Source organism: Caretta caretta, chromosome 1 (assembly GCF_965140235.1).
Source record: "Caretta caretta isolate rCarCar2 chromosome 1, rCarCar1.hap1, whole genome shotgun sequence".
Lineage (NCBI taxonomy): Eukaryota > Metazoa > Chordata > Testudines > Cheloniidae > Caretta > Caretta caretta.
Window position 1 is genome coordinate 301,092,727 of NC_134206.1, and position 20,517 is coordinate 301,113,243.

At 39.2% G+C, this 20,517-nt stretch overlaps 1 protein-coding gene across 1 annotated transcript in view; it reads right to left on the reverse strand.

Annotated features, from left to right (window-relative positions):
* Positions 1-20,517, reverse strand: part of PNPLA8 (patatin like domain 8, phospholipase A2) — a 68,557-nt gene that overhangs the window by 16,763 nt on the left and 31,277 nt on the right. The window contains exon 8 of the mRNA XM_048836061.2: positions 19,929-20,123. Coding sequence (XP_048692018.1) covers positions 19,929-20,123 — 195 coding nt within the window. The remainder of the gene's footprint in view (positions 1-19,928; positions 20,124-20,517) is intronic.

Consider the following 20,517-nt stretch of genomic DNA (forward strand, 5'->3'; position numbering starts at 1 on the left):
TTAGATGAGAGGAAAGTGATCAGGAACCGTCAGCGTGGATTCACCAAGGGCAAGTCATGCCTGACTAATCTAATTGCCTTCTATGATGAGATAACCGGCTCTGTGGATGAGGGGAAAGCGGTGGACGTGTTGTTCCTTGACTTTAGCAAAGCTTTTGACACGGTCTCCCACAGTATTCTTGCCAGCAAGTTAATGAAGTATGGGCTGGATGAATGGACTATAAGGTGGATAGAAAGTTGGCTAGATTGTCAGGCTCAACGGGTAGCGATCAATGGCTCCATGTCTAGTTGGCAGCCGGTAAGTGCCCCAAGGGTCGGTCCTGGGGCCGGTTTTGTTCAATATCTTCATAAATGATCTGGAGGATAGTGTGGATTGCACCCTCAGCAAGTTTGCAGATGACACTAAACTGGGAGGATAGGTAGATACGCTGGAGGGTAGGGATAGGATACAGAGGGCCCTAGACAAATTAGAGGATTGGGCCAAAAGAAATCTGATGACGTTCAAGAAGGACAAGTGCAGAGTCCTGCACTTAGGACGGAAGAATCCCACTCACCGCTACAGATTAGGGACCAAATGGCTAGGCAGCAGTTCTGCAGAAAAGGACCTAGGGGTTACAGTGGACGAGAAGCTGGATATCAGTCAACAGTGTGCCCTTGTTGCCAAGGCGGCCAATGGCATTTTGGGATGTATATGTAGGGGCACTGCCAGCAGATCGAGGGATGTGATCGTTCCCCTCTATTCGACATTGGTGAGGCCCCATCTGGAGTACTGTGTCCAGTTTTGGACCCCAAACTACAAGAAGGATGTGGAAAAATTGGAAAACGTCCAGCGGAAGGCAACAAAAATGATTAGGGGACTGGAACACATGACTTATGAGGAGAGGCTGAGGGAACTGGGATTGTTTAGTCTGCAGAAGAGAAGAATGAGGGGGGATTTGATAGCTGCTTTCAACTACCTGAAAGGAGGTTCCAAAGAGGATGGATCTAGACTGTTCTCAGTGGTAGCTGATGACAGAACAAGGAGTAATGGTCTCAAGTTGCAGTGGGGGAGGTTTAGGTTGGATATTAGGAAAAACTTTTTCACTAGGAGGGTAGTGAAACACCGGAATGCGTTACCTAGGGAGGTGGTGGAATCTCCTTCCTTTGAGATTTTTAAGGTCAGGCTTGACAAAGCCCTGGCTGGGATGATTTAGTTGGGGATTGGTCCTGCTTTGAGCAGGGGTTAGACTAGATGACCTCCTGAGGTCCCTTCCAACCCTGATATTTTATGATTCTAGGGCCAGGGCAGAGGAAACAAATGGGGGGCAGGGGAGGAGGTTTGGTTTATTTCTCCCCCCTTGAACTAGTTATCTGACTGCATCCTGTTCCCAATCTGCTACTAATTTAAACAAAGACAAAAACATAATAGATTGCTGTTTCTGTTAAAATGAACACTGTTGAAACAGTAAATGTTGACAGTTAATGTCATCATTTGGCTTCAGAGTTAACATCCTATTGACATTAGTGAGGTATGTTCAGACTTACCACAGCTATTGTTTTAGGCCTTCTGCAGACTCAGGAAGACATTACCATATCCATTTACATTTGTTTCACATTGTGAGACTGTTCTTTGTTATATACTTTAAAAAAATGAAATCCTAGATTGTGGAGTACTGTTGTGTAGCACTTAAATAATTATCTGCTATGATCTTCATTGTATACAGGGCACTAGCTATAGACAATGCAGTTACAATGAAGGATTTCCAAATGTCATTGTATAATAAACATTTATATCAAATGAAATGATCTTTCAGATTCTAAATACTTGTTTCCTCACTTCATATTGGTGAAGACTGGAAACTGTAAAATGTTTTCATTGAAACAAAATATTTTTAAATAGTCAATACATAAGTCCTGAATGACTGACTTAAATATTGCATAAAGTGGATCACTTCATAGGATCATGACGAGCTTTTCATGTTTGTCTGAGACTCTACAAGACACTGCAAAAATAATTCCTTATTCAACTGTATTTATAAAACACATTGAGATTATCACAATCTTCTTTACAACATACGAATCCTTGGCTGGCATTTGAGCGTATCTATTTTTATTGTCAATTTGAGTTAGGTTTGTGCTAATATTCATTTAGTTTCTTTCTTCCATTTGCTGAGCATGTTCCATATTTGTTACTATTTTAAATGCTTTTTTCCATAGTTGTAAGCATTCTTAGCTTCTAAATGTCAGGCATTACTATAATAGACACAAGCCAAAATATAGGCTAATCATTCAGTTTGGCTCACGTCCTTTCAGTGCTATGGAATATCCGACAGACTAAAATTAAAGAAAATGCAGAAGTACTAAAACAATGTCAGGTAAAAATGCCAAAGTTCTACATTGGCAAGGAGTTGACGAGTAAATAGATAAACTTGACCAATCCCTGGGTGCAGGGATTATATTTGTGGGCCAAAATCTGAAGGTTTGCTCTTGACTTCCTGCCTTTATTTTAAAAAGCAATTATGTCAAGTTTGTCGGTTTGATTTAAAGACCCAGTTTCCACTGTATCTGCCTTTTTGAAGCCTTTATCAATCACCTTTCTGAAGCATTTCATCTATTTGAATATTGGAGGTGTAACTTATCACCATTCCCAGCATGCTTCTGCAGCAAAGAAGAACAATGACAGGCCAAGGGTAGTATATCTGTATGTGAAGAGACTTACCCAAGCTATTCATGTTTGACTCTTGCTTGAAGAGATGGACCAATACAAGTTCATGATTGTGTGAAATCAAGTAATGGAATGAGGCTATGAAACACCCTGGTAGGTACAATAAATTATACAGTGGAGTGGCCATCACTGAAAAGAATGTGGGAACTATAGTGTACAAGAGCCTACCAGCTGTGGTGACAAGTTGCATTTTCTAACCTACAGATTAATAATGATGAGGTTTTGGAGAACTAGCTTGTTTTTCATCTACATGTATAATCAGTTGCACTTAAACCATGATGAACTTTTGAATGCTCCTAGGTGTAACAATTAGTGAATGCAAGGCATCAACAAGAAGTATAGAATGTATCACAAGAAGCATGTAGCCTTTAACATGCATTCTGACATCTCTACCTTTAAGGTCAAATATTCATTCCTCTCTCTATGTTTTCAAAATAGTGATTTACACTTATAACACACATTTCATGGACCCACTGTGCATATATGCATTCTACTGTCTCAAAGCCTCCCCCAACTTTCAGCTTATCCTAAGGAAAGATCAAGAAACAATGCAAACAAACCTATTCTTGCTTTACCAGACTGAAAATGTTTTCATCAAGATTAAATTATATGGTGGTGGTCCAAACAAAATGACCAATTTAAGGTGCAACTCTCCAAGCTCATGAGCACCTCGTGTGGGGAACTGAGCCTTCTCAACTCCTGGAGAAGAGAGGTGAGAAGAGAATCAACTCCTCTCAGAAAGTACAGAACACATTCCAGTATAAAGCCTCATTTATTTATTTATAAGGAATAGGGTGTACATCATGGAAGCATATATAATCAGTTAGTTTAGATTTAAAGTGAACACTTGTTTAAAAAACTGTATTTTTAGAAGCTGAACTTTAGTGTCAGCCTAAATCACATGTCATAATATAAATGGAATGGTCATTACCCATAGGGATTGGTACGTTGGAATCCATGATGAATCCAGATGTTCTTGTCAACTGCTGGAAATAGCCCACCTTGACTATCACTACAAAAAGCTCCCCCTCCTCCCCCCCGCTCTTCTGCTGATAATAGCTCACCTTAAGTGATCACTCTCTTTACAGTGTGTATGGTAACACCCATTGTTTCATGTTCTCTGTGTATATAAATCTCCCCACTGTATTTTCCACCGAATGCATCCGATGAAGTGAGCTGTAGCTCACAAAAGCTTATGCTCAAATAAATTTGTTAGTCTCTAAGGTGCCACAAGTACTCCTTTTCTTTTTATGATGAAAAGGGTGACTACAATGTATTGCCACTCTTCAAATAACTATTCGGTTAACAAGCATCCATAAAAAGTTTGTGCAAATGTCCAGGGTTCTATTAGACTACTGGGCGAGTGGCCAGAGCTGACAAGTGTCTCATTCCCTTTATTCTCTCTGGTTCTTATGTTGTCTTGACCTACATTTTGACATCTCTTCCCTTTGTATACATTCACAACAGCTGCAAGTCCCCCTCTTCACTTAACCAAACATAGAGTCATCCCTGCCCTTTGCTGTTTCTCCATTCTTACAATGCTCTATCCTGTCATGCTGCTGCAGTCAGTGAGATAGCAAATAAGTCACACTTCCTAACATTATGATTTTTGCAACACCTCTCCAGATGTAAGTCCGCTTTGCTGCCAGAACACTGAACATAAAGTCATAAAGCAAGGAAAGAGGATGTAAATGAGTGATGAAAAAGATTTTCCAACAGGTGTTAAGTTAACATCCCTTGCTCAACAGCAAATCAACTAGTGTCATACTGGACAATATAAAATTTTTCACACAGTGACAAATTTTACCAAAGCCTTTTATAAAAGTAATTCAGTACTATCTTTTAATTTTTATGCAATTTAGTAATATATTCATAGATCTAGTGTTATTTAGCGTGATATGGAAATTCAACAACAAACATTACAATATAAGATTTTTTTTCCTTGAAGTTTTGAATGTCTGCTCTTGGTTAGAATAGTAATTTCAAGGCTGGGGGAAAGATAAGAATTTTACTTCTAAAGCACTAGAACTCACAGTTACAACTTGATACTGCCAAAGGAACTGATATGTGCCAGTTATAATGCAAAAGCAAATACGATGCAATAAATAGGGTGTGGGAAATCAAATGGATGAGATTCTAAATGCAGCCATTTGCAGTTTTGCCCTATTTATTCTTTTGGAAGGAGATGGTCAAGTTTTTAAAAGCTGGTTATAACACTCCCCCAAATTTACAGTATACACATAAATGTACAAGCTTTTACATAAAGTGAGAGAGAAAATACACACAATTCAACATACATGGATCCTGAAAGATACTGAGTCTCACTGAAGACCAACACACAAGGGGTAATTGTAGGCATTTCTGGTTGATTTGTACATGTCAAATTAACATATTTGAAATTGATGGGGTTTGCATGCACTCTGTCTTCCTCAGGACCAGGCCTTTGGAGCAGTGGTTCTCAAATTTCTTAAGCCCATTTCGCCCCCTTCCCAAAAATTCACACCTTCTCTCCACATTACAAAACAGATTAACTAATAGTTGTGGAACATTCCTCTCTTTAGTTTTACTGATGGAGATTTGAGGGGGCTCAGGCTCTTGCAGAGCTTTAAAAAAAAAAAAAAAAAAAAAAAAAAGACAAAAAACCCCAACAGATTTTTGTAACGGCAAAGTAGCCTAGAAAATGATTTCTTGTGACCAGCCTGCAAGATACTGACTAATTTGCAGCAGTAAGAAAAGGTAATTTTTGTGAAGTTAAAAACAAAACAAAACCAAAATAATGAAAACCAACATTCGTCCCGCACTCCAACCCCCGTCCCCCAGAAAACTGAAACCAGCCAACTACTATTGGTTTCAAAGGTAAAGAATTAAAATTATGATATGGAAGTCAACTGTGGCAGGGATGTATAAGTATTATAAAGGAGGCAGACACAGACTTCTAAAGTCATAGGGAAATCTCACACATGCTAGAAACCATAAGCAGTGGAACAGGGATGGGGTGAGAAGAAGGCTAGTGTCCCCACAATGGAAATACTGGAGGGCAGCAGCTGATGCATGTCCCCCTCCCCCCCAGTGTTTTCCACCACCACAATATCTCACAGAGGAGAGACTGGAGCAGCCACCACAGTGCATGAGGATTGGGCTGGCTACTAGGAACAGATCTCCGCTCTCTGCCTTCTAGCCACCACTAGTCCCAGCAGAGGCACCAAGCCCAGGGGAGGGGCAGAAGCACATGTGCAAACTGTTGGGGTGGGGGACAGGCCACCCAGGCAGTGGAGCATCAGAGCACAGGGCACCAGCTGCCAAGGAATTGCCATAGGAATGGCAATAGGAATTGCTGGGATGCCCTTTCCAGGGTGGGGATGGCTGCTCTCCCTGCTGACGTCCCCATAGATCCCCTTGCTCCCCCTCATATCCTTCCACCCCCCCCCATTCACAGCAATCTTATGCCCCCCACTAGAAACACAGGGGCACAGAGGAAGTACTGTTGACCTCACGGGAGGCCTTCTGTTCCCTTGATGGTCACAGACTGCACTTGAATAATCCTGGTTTTAGAGTATATAAATAATCGGTAAGGATCAAATCAAAATACATTCCAGTATTCTATATTGTACTAACAATAGAAGCTTAATTACAGTTTAATTGTATCATACTTTACTGTTGACAGCCAGCTGTTTGTACGTTCCTAGCCAGTCGTCATATTTCCTAAATTTGTTAAATTCAGATTGTGCCTTGAAATTTTCTATGGCATCCTGTATACTGCACAGATTCACTATAATGCTGTTAAGCTCTGTGAAAAAATTTACCATTATATATGACTTGGTACAGCCAAGTCTGATATTTGGGAGCGGAGTCTGTTGGCTCCATAGTAACCATTTCACTTCACTGCTTGTGCAGACATGCTTTGAATTTCTAGTTCACTTTTACAGACTTGCTCTGTTGTTTACCTTCATTGTATTTGTGAAAAAGTGGAGACAGAACTAATACAAGACTATTGCAGGCAAAGCCAAGATTTTGAAAGGATTTCTCAGAAGTATTTTTCAAGTCTAAACGTAAAAATCAACATAATTAACAGAGATTAAAGTTAAGACTTGTTCTTGGGTTGAGGCATATGAAACGCTTCTACATTGTTAAAATGGACTACTTTCTAAAAAAATTAAATAGATTAAAGACTTTATCCTAGTTTCCAATAAGTGAGTGTGCACTGCCAAGTATACTGTAAATTCAGTTAATGCGCTTGCATAAGTGGCAGTGGATGTCCTCAGACCAGAAGGCAGGACGAAGCCTAGAAGCCAAATTTATGCAGCATCTTTTACTATGTGCAATATTTCTGATTTGGGCAGACACACAGAGAAAGTGAGAGACTGACTCTACAGCCCAGTGATTATGACATTCACCTCGCAGGTGGGAAAGGCAGATTCACGTCCCTGCTCCAAGAAATATTATTTTTACAAATTGGAACAGCTCCAACAGAAGAGACTGAGAGAGACAGACCCAACCCCTGAACTCCAAATAGCCTGGTGGTTAGGACACACTCCCCTCCCTCGGCTATCTTTTGTGCAGATTAGGCATAATCTGAACATGCTTAATGGATTGGGTTCCGCAGGTGACACAGATAGGGAAAATGTCCAGTTTGAGAATGCTTTTAGGGTTGAAGTGTGAACTAGTGTGCTGAATATCTCAGTGGTATTGGGATTTAGGCATTTTTGATATGCCCATCAGGGGAAATTTAGCCGCCTACAGGGTTAAGCAGCAGCTGGGTATGGTTTTGTGAATGCCAGTGGTGCCTAAATATTGGCTTTAGTTACCTAGAGAGCTAGTTAGGTGCTTAAATCTCTTTGTCAATCTAGCCCTTATATTTGTTCAGGCAATTATTACTGGTCTGCTAAATCCTAGTTTTTTCAAAGATATGCTTGAATTCAAGATTTTCCTTTTACATATAAAAGGAGTCTAACAAACCAAATCCAATAGTACCATAAACTAACCCCTGAATTATCCCCAATAGGAACATACTTCTAATGTAAGTGCATAAAACAATCCAATTGTCATCAGGCTGATTATTCTTACCTATTCATTCTGAATGTGTGTGAAGAACTTCTAATTTGTGGTGATGTATAATTTTAGGTGAACTGTGCTCTAAAAGAATAAAAATCAATTTTAAAAATGTTTCTTTTAATAAAAAAATAGCAAAACTTAACCACTTTGGAAGTGCTACCGAATATGAGCTCCCCAAGAGGCACTTGAAATCCTTAGGGACTGTCAGTCTGCTCTGTAAGCTATTTTCAAAAGTAGGGAAAATGGAAATTACACACTAAATAATGGAGAGCTAGAATTGCCTGACTTTTGCTTTGATGGTGGTTGGCAGCCAAGGGTGGTGATATTTTTATCTTAAAACCAGAAACCCCACATACATATTTTCATAAGGCTCTGGAACTAACTACTTACAGTTTCATTTTAATGTTAGGACTGTTCCATTTTAAAAGTAACATTTGGAAAGGGGAAGGGGGAAAAGTAGTTTTTAATCTTAATAAAATTTATGTTTTATAGAAAATTGATCTTGTGGCTTAAAGGTAACCCTTATCATATAAATAAAGTATTTCATTCACAGTTTATTTGAAAAGAATACACACTTTTGCTACACAATAGAGATGCCCTAAGGTCACCAGATTCATTTATAATGTATGCTGTGTGTTGCTGTATTCTAAAATGGGGAATTAATTGATGATGTATAACAAATACTTTCCTTCCATAGACCGAATGCATCCATCATTTTAAGAATCAATCTATTCTTTTCCCATCCAGAAAGACAGAGACCCTCCTTCAAATTGCTCTCAAATGTAGCCGTGTAAATTGATAAGTAAAAGACCCATCATTATATTAACCAAATTATGATTTTCGTTCAATTTATTATTTTAAAAAGTTTAATACCAGAAACAAATATGCTAAATCAAGCTTTGAGAAGTGATTGCTGTAATCTGGCTGCTTAATGGAACACATTAATGCCACTAGAACTGGCTAACGGAACTATTTAAAAAAATTATTTGCATTACAAATTAAATAAAATGTAAATAGGAAAAATTTTCCCTCTCCATGTATTTATCTTGTTGCAAAAATAATTCTGGTATAAAAGCCTCCTTTGCTATCTAGTCTGACTTTTAATCATCATACAAAATGGATGTAAATGGCACACAAGCTGCATTATGAACAAAGACAGGATTACTTTATGCTGGATGACAACGTCTCCTCTCAATTTTACCTTCGACTGAGAAGAAAACTATGCAGACAGTAACAATGTATAGAAAAGGAAACTAAGTTTCACAGTATAGCATTAACAGAATTTCTGAAACTCTTGAAATTTCACATACATACTGTATATTTAAGGAAAGTATGATTAATCAGTATTGCACTCAAAAATACACAAATAAGAGGTCTTATAAACATGAATTAACACTATATACTAAAGTTTGAAAGTCCTTTCCAACCCACCCAAACATACTTGTGAAGTAAAATACATGTACACACTTATTCATAGGATAGTTGTTATATTTACATTTAAAATGTAAATAATTTTATTCAGATAAAAATTGATTCCCTTACTAACATGATATACTGTCCCATATAATAAATCCTGTCTTGAAAACCATTCAGTTGATACTGTAACACACTAATGAACAAACATCTATGGATGTCACACACAAATGTCACTCTACAAATTCTTAACTGGGCATATGAATGCTATTGCTATTAGAAGTTAAACATTTGAAAAACTTTATTTTTTTTAAAATAGCAATGCTTGTTCAGGGCATTTCTTCAGGATTAATGATGTGCTGGGGTTAATGGGCTGATTATCTTGAGCTATCAACTCCTCTCAGCCACTCATTAATCAACAGGAAATGCTCAGCTGGTTGGTAGTTATTGCTGAATTAGTGGCTGCATACTAGATATTGAGAAAATACTCCGATATCCTACTGAGGCACATTTGCTAAATATTGACTAGCATATTAAAGAACAATGATTGGTCATAAAATATACTGTTAGATGTTTCATACAAAACACAGTATATATCGTAAATTGAAGTCTGTACACTGTTTAATGAACCGAGGCACACATCACCAAACAATACACAATACAACTCCTATTTTATGAGCTAATTGGAGACTGAGTTCATTAAATGAAAAGTTTACAAAATTTCACATCTCAAAATTAGTCAGTACTGTGCATAAGTTAACTTATGGATCATTCAATGATAATGCACATAAAGGGTAACAAAATGTACAGTGTTTCTTGGCTATCACGAAAGAGAACACTGAAGAACACAGATGCTCACACACTACCTTTTCAAAGCAGGACTCATCTGATACCAAGGTGCCTTCCCCAAAGTGTGGGAAGGTAAATAAACCCATACAAAGTGTGGGTGACCTCTGCTTACTGCCCAAGAACATATATGTGAACATAGATGAGGGATATGGGTTTTTTTTCCTGTTGGGTAAAAATAGTTCATGTAACTGGCGGTTCATAAAAATCAGTGTGTGCAGAACTGGGGAGTTCTACTGTACTGTGATATACAACATACAACTTGCCTGCTTCATCGGGATGTTGTGAGGGTTCAATTCTTAAGAAGAGAAGGGACTATTAGATCACCTGGTGCAATCTCCTATATATCACAGGACATAAAATTCCACCCAGTTTCCATTTGTTTAGAGCCCTATAAATTGTGTTTGGCTAAAACATACCTTTCAGAAAGGCATGAAGTCTTGATTTAAAAACTTCAAGACATGGCAAACCCACCACTTCCCTTGGAAGTTTGTTTCAGTGGTTAATCACCCCCTCTCAAAAATCTGTGCCCAATTTTTAATCTGAATTTGTCTGGCTTCAGCCTCCAGTCATTGGTTCTTGTAAGCCTCTCTGTGCTAGATTTAAAACCCAACACCAAATTTAGTACGCAGTATTTTCTCCACAGGAAGATACTTATACACTGTGATCAAGTCACCTCTCAATCTTCTTGTTGATAAAGTAAACAGACTGAATTCTGTAAGTCTCGCACTAAGGCATTTTTCTAGCCCTTGAATAAATTTTGTGGCTGTTCTGGAGATTTTTCAACATACTTTTTAAAATGTGGACATCACAACTGTCACAGTAGTCCAGTATCAGTCTAATAAATGCTGTATACACAGAGGGAAAAAATCACCTCACTATTCCCGTTTATACATCCAAGAAAATCACTAGCTGTTTTTGCAGCAGCATCGCACTGGTGCTTATGTTGAGTTGCTTGTCCCCTGTGACTCCCCAAGATCCTTTTCAGCATCAGTGTTTTCCAGAATCCAACACCCCATTCTATAGACAGGGTCTGCATTCCTTCTTTCTAGATGTATAACTTTGCATTTGGCGGTATCAAAACACATTTTGTTTGAATTGGCCCAGCTGACCAAGGGGTCCAGATTACTCTGTATGACTGCCCTATCTGTCATTATTATTTTACACTCTGCCAATCTTTATGTAATCTGCAAATTTTATCAGCAGCGATATTATATTTACTTCCAGATCACTGATAAAAATGTTGAAAAGTGTTGGGACTAGTACCAATCTCAACAGAACCCAACTAGAAACTCTCCCATTCAATAATGGTCTCTGTCCATAGGATTGAGATCACTTGACAGTGCATTTAGCAGGGACAACCCTAGTTGAAGACCTGAAACCAGACTGGAAGGGGTCTAGAATGTTGGTGGTAGTGACAAGTTCCTAGAGTTTGCTAGCCACCAACTTAAATGAATTTACCGCAGGAGGGAGAAAGATTAGTGACTGAGGAGTAGCTGACGTGCTTGATGGAATTAAATGATTGTTTCTTGACCATGAGACAGATTGATGCATGTTATAGAGATGATGGAAAAAATGGTTACTTACTTTCTCGTAACTGTTGTTCTTCGAGATGTGGTGTTCACGTCCATTCCACATTCGGTGTGCACCCTGAAAGGTGCCAGGCATGGAGGGCTGATCAGTTATGCCCTCGAGCTCATCGTTTGCACTGTGCTCGCTTAGGTCTGGGCTCAGTGGGGCTTGTGCTGCTGGGACTGCCGGTGCCGTTACAGTGGCCTTCCCGCTCTTATCCGGGCCTTGGGAGGCGCCGGCCTCCTGTGCGGGGAACGACCGCGCCTTCCTTTTGGCTGTGTGGGGGGCCGCACCGGGGAGGACGAGCGGTGCCGGGGCCTAGTCTGGTGCTCTGGGGCCGACAGTTTACAGTGCTTAGCCGGTGCCGTGTCTCTTGACGGCTCCGGGGCACTACGCACTGAGGAAGCCTGAGCCGGCGTCGGGCACTCCAGGCCCGGTGGCTATAATGCGGCTTCCATCAACAGCTACTTTAAACGAGTCTCTTTCTTTCCTTGTTCTTGGCTTAAACGTTTTGCAAAATGCTACACTGCTCAGTTTGATGTCTGTCTCCCAGGCAACGTAGACGTGAGTCGTGGGGGTCACTAACTTGCATAGGTTTGTGGCACATAGCGCAAGCCTTGAAGCCGTGGGCCTGCGGCATGCCCCGCGGCGGGTGCTGGAAGCCTTCAAGCAGCTAATCACTTAAGTGTCCACAATAAAGGTATGTTAACTAACTGATAACAGCTAAGGGACTGCTCTTCTACGAGAGAGAGAGAGAGGGAGAGAGAGGTTGTTCCAACGCCGCCACGGACGGCAAGAAGGAACTGGAGGGGGTCGGGCTGGCGGGGGTATATATGCTCGGCACAGTGGTGCCACTCGGGGGGGGGTCCCGCTGGCCCGACGGGAGCCGCTAAGGGAAAAAGTTTCTGACGCTCGTGCACGCAGCGTGCGCACCTAATGTGGAATGGACGTGAACAAGCACTCGAAGAAGAAATAAACCTTCCTTGAGGGAACAGCTGTCAATAGTGGCTCTAAGTATTCTCCTCTGGCTTTTACTAGCAATGAAAACCACAAGTCCATGTCACATGCTTCCTTCTGTGCTTCCAGTACCTCTGTTAGAAACACTGGCTTACGTTCTGTTTGGAAAGGTGAAGTGTTTTTCACCTTTTATCTCGAGCTCATTTGATAGAGCTGGAGAGATTGTCTCTGATACACTTGATTCTTTTAGCATTCTCATAGCATGTAGCATTTAAGTCTGGAACTCTACAGTGCCCTAGACTGGTTAGATGGCTCACTAACTGAATCAGTACTGCAGGCTGATATTTTGCGGAAGTCCTGGTAGAAAAGGAACATGATTCTTTACTCTCCTGTTCCACAATGGCATGGATATCATGCAAACCCTTTATGACGCAACTGAATGGACTCAGATTTAGTTCCTCATTATACCACCCTCTTCTGCTTTGTGTAAATTTGTGTTGTATTGAATAACTAGCTGGGTGAGCTGCATCAATAAAGTTCTACAAATTCACAAATCTAAACAAAATATTTTAATCTAACAATACCAAAAAAGTCACCATAAACCAGCTATAAGTGCCCCAATAATTAAATTCACATCTACAAAAAGATATCACCCAACTGCACAATACATAAAAATTAACAAACCACCAATAACATAGCAGCAAGACATACCTCCTCTCCACTTTGCCCAAACACACTATACTCACAAACCTCCCCAGAAGCCTTAACAAACAAGAATTTACACACGTCCATATACTTGGTGCATAAAGGTAAATTCCTCCTCTCCTAAACAGTAAAGGAAATTTCCAGTAGGACTAGAGGAAAGTACATGTGACAACAACTGGACTGAAACAAGAGATAAAAATAAATATTTGGAGTTCTTAGTTTCAAAATTTGTTTAATTTTATAAATTTGTGAGAAGACATACCTATCATGCTGCATCCTATCTAAGTCTGTATTGCACATCCATCACCATAGTATATCCCAGGCATGGGCAAACTGTAGCTCGTGAGCCACGTGGCTCTTTTACTATGAAAGTGTGGCTCCCAGAATCCCCCATGCATCTCCTATTGTCTGGCTACAAGACTGGGCAGGGGGGGAGCTTGGGGCTTCTGCCCTGCAACGGGGTAGTAAGACTAGGGGCTTTAGCCCAGTGTGGGGAGAGAGGGGAAGAAGCCCCATATCCTGGCAGGCACTGCCCCGTGGGACAGGTTGTGTGTGTCTTGTGGCTCTTGAACTTCTGAAGATTATTGTATGCGGCTTGGAGGGTCAGTAAGTTTGGCCACTCCTGGTATATCCTATGAATGTGAAGACCGCCGAGATGACCTACATTCTAAGTCGCCTCCTTAGAAGATGGGAGGCAGTCTGGAGTTTAATTTTGAAAGCTGCAAGTTTAAAACCAGTTGGGGTAAGGATTCACTGAGCAAGTCACCTTTGAGGGCCTCTCTATTTGGTGCAAATGTTGAGTACCTCTGCAGGTTTGTTGCCTTTAGTTACTAGGAGAAAAAAGTCTAGAAAATAACTGGAAATTATATTGTTTTCTCTTTCATTTTATCAAGAGCCCATTTGAAGTTCTAGGCACTTCAGTATATTACTTTGACATTTTAAAATATTTTTCTATATTACAGAAGATATTTCTGTTATCTTTTAGGTTGCATCTTCACTAGCCACCTTCTTCACATTTCCCATTATTCCACTTTCACAGGCGAAATTACACCATTAGCAGTACTAATGTAGACTAGCTGACAGCAATTTAACTACTATGTTATCTAACCCTGCCCAGAACAGGTCTAGATGACATGGTGGTTAAATCATTAGTGGCTTGCCTACATTAGTGTTCCCACAAGTGGAGTTGTAATATATTAGCGCAATGATGGGAAGGTCTGAAGAAATTTGCTAGTGAAGGGGAACCATTAGTGTTAATGAGTATATTTTGTCTTATGAAAGAAGATATATTGCTGTTTTAAATCTTTATTTTTTAATTATTCCTATGATACAAGTTAAGTTTTCCTGTGAAATCAAACAAGTGAAATCTGCATAATAATTTTGGTTAAATCTTAGCCTGCTCTATTATTTAATTAACAAATTGCTTAACATGCTATGCTGCCTAAGTATCCCAAACAGTGAATGTTTTTCATATTGAAGAAAAAAGGAGGAGAAGATCTAAGAAACTGCTTTCCCCCTGAAGGGAAAAAAAAAATTAATTGGTAGCAAGAAGACTGGGAGATTCTAACAGATCATGGGTGTTTTATATCTAGATTTTAATATCAGATTTCTTTTTATATATAGATAGTAGTATAACTTCCATATCTTGACATCATGACTTGGTATCCCTAGACTTTCATGGTTACTGCTGAAGCACGCTAGAGGGATAAAATCCCTTTGAATGTTTAATGTGTTCCTCTTTTGAACCACAAAGAGCATTAATCCTCCTCCTCTCATCTACCAACAGCTGCACTGTTTTTCCGACTTGCTAGGGCGTAACAGGATAGCACCGCACGACTGAGCGAACATAAACATTGCTAGTTGTTTTTTTGGCAATATAAACTTTATAGCAGCTGATCTCCATCCAACAAATAGGAAAAATATTTAGGCATCTGATGCCTGTGAGATGTAGCAATCCCATACTCTGTCAACATTTATACTGAGAGTTAAATTTAAGAAATAATTAGCATAATACATTTCTGAGCCTTTCCAAAATTTGATAGCACCCAGTTCAGCAAGCCATCTTGTATGTGTTTTCCTAGAAATTGTTTGTGTGAGAGAGAGAGAGAGAAAAAAATTTTTAAATGAGAAACCGATAGCCATGGTTAGATTCAGACACAGTTCAGGAATGCATTGTTCAACATTCCCTATGCCACTCGGCCAATGCATCTCAATCCTGGCCTTGCTTCACTCATCCAACTACTTCATACAGTTCCACACAAGACTCCAATTTCAACAAATATCAGACAACATTCGTAGGGGAAACAGTCAGGCTGACTACCTGTAAAAATCTACAAAAAATTTGAAATGTCAGAATAAATATTTTTCAGATTCATCCTGATACCCTAAAGTCAGGTCTGTTTTTGAAAGCAGAATTGAAGGATGCAACTGACTGACGAACTGATGCAACATACCGTCTCTAAGTAATCCCTTATCAAAAACTGAAAGGCCAAAAGCCATACATGATAATGTTTCAGTTATAATGCTGTACTTTCACTGATACTTTAACAACCATCTTGACACCTTAACTGGGTCTCCAGGGACCTCTACAGAAGTTTTTTCAACTGTAAAAATTGTAACCAGGTCTCCATATACTATTCACGTGAATAGAGAATTAGTATTTTTGAAAAAAGACGACATGATGATGAGCTATTCTGAGTGGTGAGAAGACAATTTCCAAGCCATTTGAAAAACTCTTCTTTTAAAAACAAGTGTCATCATTCTGAGATAACACTACAAATATTAAAGCCTTTGACACAGGCCATTACTTCCAACTGAAGTAATGCCTCCTGGTTCTGAGACCCTTTGCAAACATATATCTATATCATTTATTTGATGTAAGCATTCTATATAATTTCTGTAAAAAAAAAATAAAAATTTTAGTATGCATTTAATTTCCAGCCGAGTCTTTAAGAGTATGCAGTATTCAAAGCTCCCAAAATATAGCCACAATTTTCCCCATCAAACTGATAAATGAACAGATGTAATGTAAAAAAAGTAACCGGGTGACAAAACAGAATGATTCCTCTTTATACTAAAAATCAAAAGGAAAAAACCTTTTCTGCAGTATTTTGGTCAATGAGACTGATCGATGTAGGTAATGAAAATGTGAGTACTGAGTGCTCCAGAAATTGTACCACGTAGGGTTTTCTAAGGTACATATCACCATGATATCAACATCACTGTACAGGGAGGCATACTAGGATTTTCCCCAAATTCCACCAGAGTCCAGGCAACCTTGACAGGTCATGTACCAGTTCACTTGTCCAATATGCCTTGCACACACTGGCAAAGTAAGATTTGCAGGATGAGTCCAATGGGAAGACTGATTCCCTCTGACTGCATCCTTTAGAACTCTACAGGAGAGTCTTCTGCCCCTCTAGAGATAGAGCTCCCTTGGTGCTTGCTCTCCAATGCCATTTGTCATCCATGATTTTTTACTCTCAAAATATAAGTAGGCAAGTGGATATGTTGAGAGCTGACCTTAGGAAAGCAGAGAGGAAATAAACCATCAAGTTCTCCCTACCTGAGCTGGAGAAGTTTCAAACTAAACAACCACTGAGCTGACTATATACCAGAATTACTTTACGCTAACTTGGAGAAAGGAATGCATGGGAAACAGCAGGTTTGACAGTTTTAAAAGAACTCTATAAAGTTGTAAATTGTATGCACTGATTGATTATGTCTGACATAATGTCTTCTAAATTCCATTCTGTTAGTTTACCATCTTCTTTCCATTAGAGGAAACAGTGTTTAGTACTGGAAACATGCTCAGCCCTCTACAATACAGAAAAATAAAAACTGTTCCTGCCCCCAAAAGCTTAGACTGAAAGAATGGGAAACCCAGAGGTGGAATAATTTAGAGTAACCCACCACGTCCCACATCTCTTGTCTCCTAATAATTAAAATAAACCAAGTGAGGTTTTTGGAAAGATCTGAATGAGAAAAGAGTGGTGGATTTGTGAATTGGGAGGACTTTACACACAAAGGACCAGAATGGAAAAAACAGAGATGGGAGCGGAAAAATAGAATGAATAGGGTACTGAGTCTGGCATCAGCAGATTTTGATAATTGTAGACAATGGACCTGATTCTTGGTTACACCAAGGCCCCTTACATGCTCTGGCAGCGTAAAGGGGCCTTAAAGTATGTAGATCATGAGTATATCATCATCTTTAAGGCCCTTTTACATTGTGGTGTAAAGTGGGCATTGTGTAAATGAGACTCAGTCCCATCATACTGTAACAATAACAATCAAAATATTCTGTTGAGGGAAAAATCATTCTACTTTTTAAACCATTCTTCATATAGAAATGGACTTTTGTGAACAGTGCTCTCAGCCCAAGGAAAAAGGGGAAGGAAAGGTGAGACGAAGAAGAAAAGTGCTTCACATGGCTTAACAGTGACCCAACAAGCAGTTATGGAGCAGCTTGGAAGGTCTCCAAAAGCAAAGGCAGCCTCCTTTCCAGTCCTTCCTGGCCAGATGGGAGATGTACATACCGCTGGGTCTCAAGCAGTGCTCAGCTTGGTAATAAATGTGATGTATGTGTCCATTTTTCTTTTAAAAATAAAACTGTTATAAAATAACAACCTCAGTCGGCACTGATGAAAAGGGTGTACCTGGTTATAGTCACATATATCACCCCCAAAAAGAAACAGCCTCAAAACAAACACATGAAAAATAACGTATTAAGAAAATGGAAGGATTCTCAGGATCTGACTGAAGTGGCTTATAAATGTTTATACTCAAATATTACTTAAATTGTAAAGTCACTATTTTAAAACATTCCATAATTTATTAGGATTTAATATATTGTTTTCCCAACTACTAGACACATTTCATGCTACAAACATATGAACAAAGACACGTTGCCTGACACATATAAAATTAAAAGACTGGAAAAAACAAAGTGCACAATAAGGAATAATCCTTCTCTTGTAGGAAGATGTGCTGGATCACCTAATAAGTCTTTCCTCTGAATATACCTTAAAAAAACATACTCCCTATAATAGATGCACTAATGCAAATATGATTTTTTAAAATAGAAAGTCAGCATTTCAAAAACTCTATTAACATAATTTGATACCCTCAATTCCTATTTTATTTAAAACAAAACAAGGTATTATAGGGTACCGTGTGGCTACTCTCAAGCATCAGGCTAAGATCCATTCCTTCAATAGTGCTGACTCTCTGAATTGGACTTCCAGAATATTCCTACTATGTTATGTTATATAAGTGCTAATTATGTGCTTGGTGCTGCAAATGGCACAAATTAAAAAAAAAGCAGTCAGTGTTCTGAGGAGCTTACAATTTTAAGAGTCCAATCCTGCAAACAGTTACCAGGCACATCTTTACTTCTGTACATAGCTCCACCAAAGTCTTGTGTTTCACCCAATTTAGTTTTAAAATATGTCAAGAGTGTCTTCCACCACTTTCTTTGGAAGACTATTCCACAGCCAAATTCCTTAGTGATCTCTCACTGTGAGGAAGGTTAGCTGATAGGCCTATGCACAGAAGTTTTCAGGATCAGGTCCTAAGAACAGACACAAATATGACTCACTAGGAAGTTCAGAGGACAGTGCAGTGTAACTTATTGGATAAAATGTGCTGTGTTCTCTTCTAGAAGCTGCCCCTCATCAGTGATCGAGCCTACTAAAGTTACAACATAATGGAACTTCTCCTTTAGCTCATGGGATAGAAGCCTGTGCTTTTGGTGCTGAATATCTCAGGTTCAATCTCCACTGACAACTGTTTCTGACAGCCAGAAAAATACCGGTCTGCAACAAAAGATTTAAGTGCATTCTACCTGTATGCTATAAAAAATACCCTTTAAAATCAGAAGACCTGCAGGACTGGCAGTAAAGAGAGCACTGGAGGAAGGAAACAACACAGAAAGACTGAAGAGAACTATTAGAGAAATGTATGCGTCTCTTTCTACTTTCTCAAAAGTCAGTTAAAAGGTAACAGTACCTTAAAATGGAACAGGCTGTTGACATAAGAGATTGGCTTATTCAAGTTTTAATAACTATACATTTTTGTTGAACCAGTTAAAAGTGGGTGCTGCCAAAAGGGGTGCTGTAACAGCAGGCTATTCTCATAACATAGCATGTGGTCTTGGACTGCAAGGGAAATTCTCTTAGGAGTTATGACGGTTAGTGAGGGAAATTGAAATAATAAATTTTCTTCCCTAGTGTAGGGAACACGAATAGTACTAATTTGTATTTTTCATGCTTTATGCTATTGTTTAATATTAGTTATAACATCTGCTTAGTGAAATAATGCTTAACGAATTACCAGTTGGAAATAGGAACTTGGAAGCAATTTGCAACTCTTGTATAGTTTCCTTCCAGAATTAGAAGGATTTGAAGGCGAGAGTGGGGTGTGTGTGTGTGGAGGGGGTTGGTCAGTGAGAGACAGACATTCTCTTTCTTCATACTTTTTAACTCTTCTGTAATTGCTAAGCAAACTAAGAGTTTCCTTTCCTTCCCATAACCTTCCTGGATTTTCTCTATGCTGCCACTTCCTAATAATCTAAAGAATAAATAAGTACTAAGATTAGAATTAAACATGATAATAGTTCTTACATATTCATCTCCAAATATAATGTAACAGGATATTTATTTATGCAGATGTCAACTTACCTGATGAAGGTCATTACCCAACACATACTCCTGAAAGTAACCTGGTGCAGCAGATGATGCTCTAATGGCTTGCCATAATTTATACTGACAACCTCCAATGTAGTGAGACTTGACACCTGGAAAATGGTTGTAGTTTCTAAACACAAATGCTTTCAGTGGTGTTCCTCTGTTTACAATGGTGCTTACTGCAGCTACCTTGTAGATTAGAAAAATAAAGATAATTTCAGATACCGGCACACTATATCTCCCCTCCCACAGTTACAAGATTTAAATATTAGCTTTGTACATCATGCTGTGGGTACAAGTACACTTGACAACCGTTCAAGTAAAACGGGAAAATAAAATTCACATGACTAGCTTGAAGAGAAATGAATCCCTTGTAATCTACAACCTTGTCATACCTGTAACGTACAAGAAATTTTCTTCTTCCTTTTTAACCCTATGTCAGGTTCTATTGCCCTTCTAGTTGTGAAATATGGACATTGCTCCCTGTGGAGCTCACCAACGCTTCTCCCATGTCAACCAGAGTCATAGCTGCAGAGTGGAGATACCTTCTCCCCAAGAGTCTGCATGCCAATAAAAGCCAGAG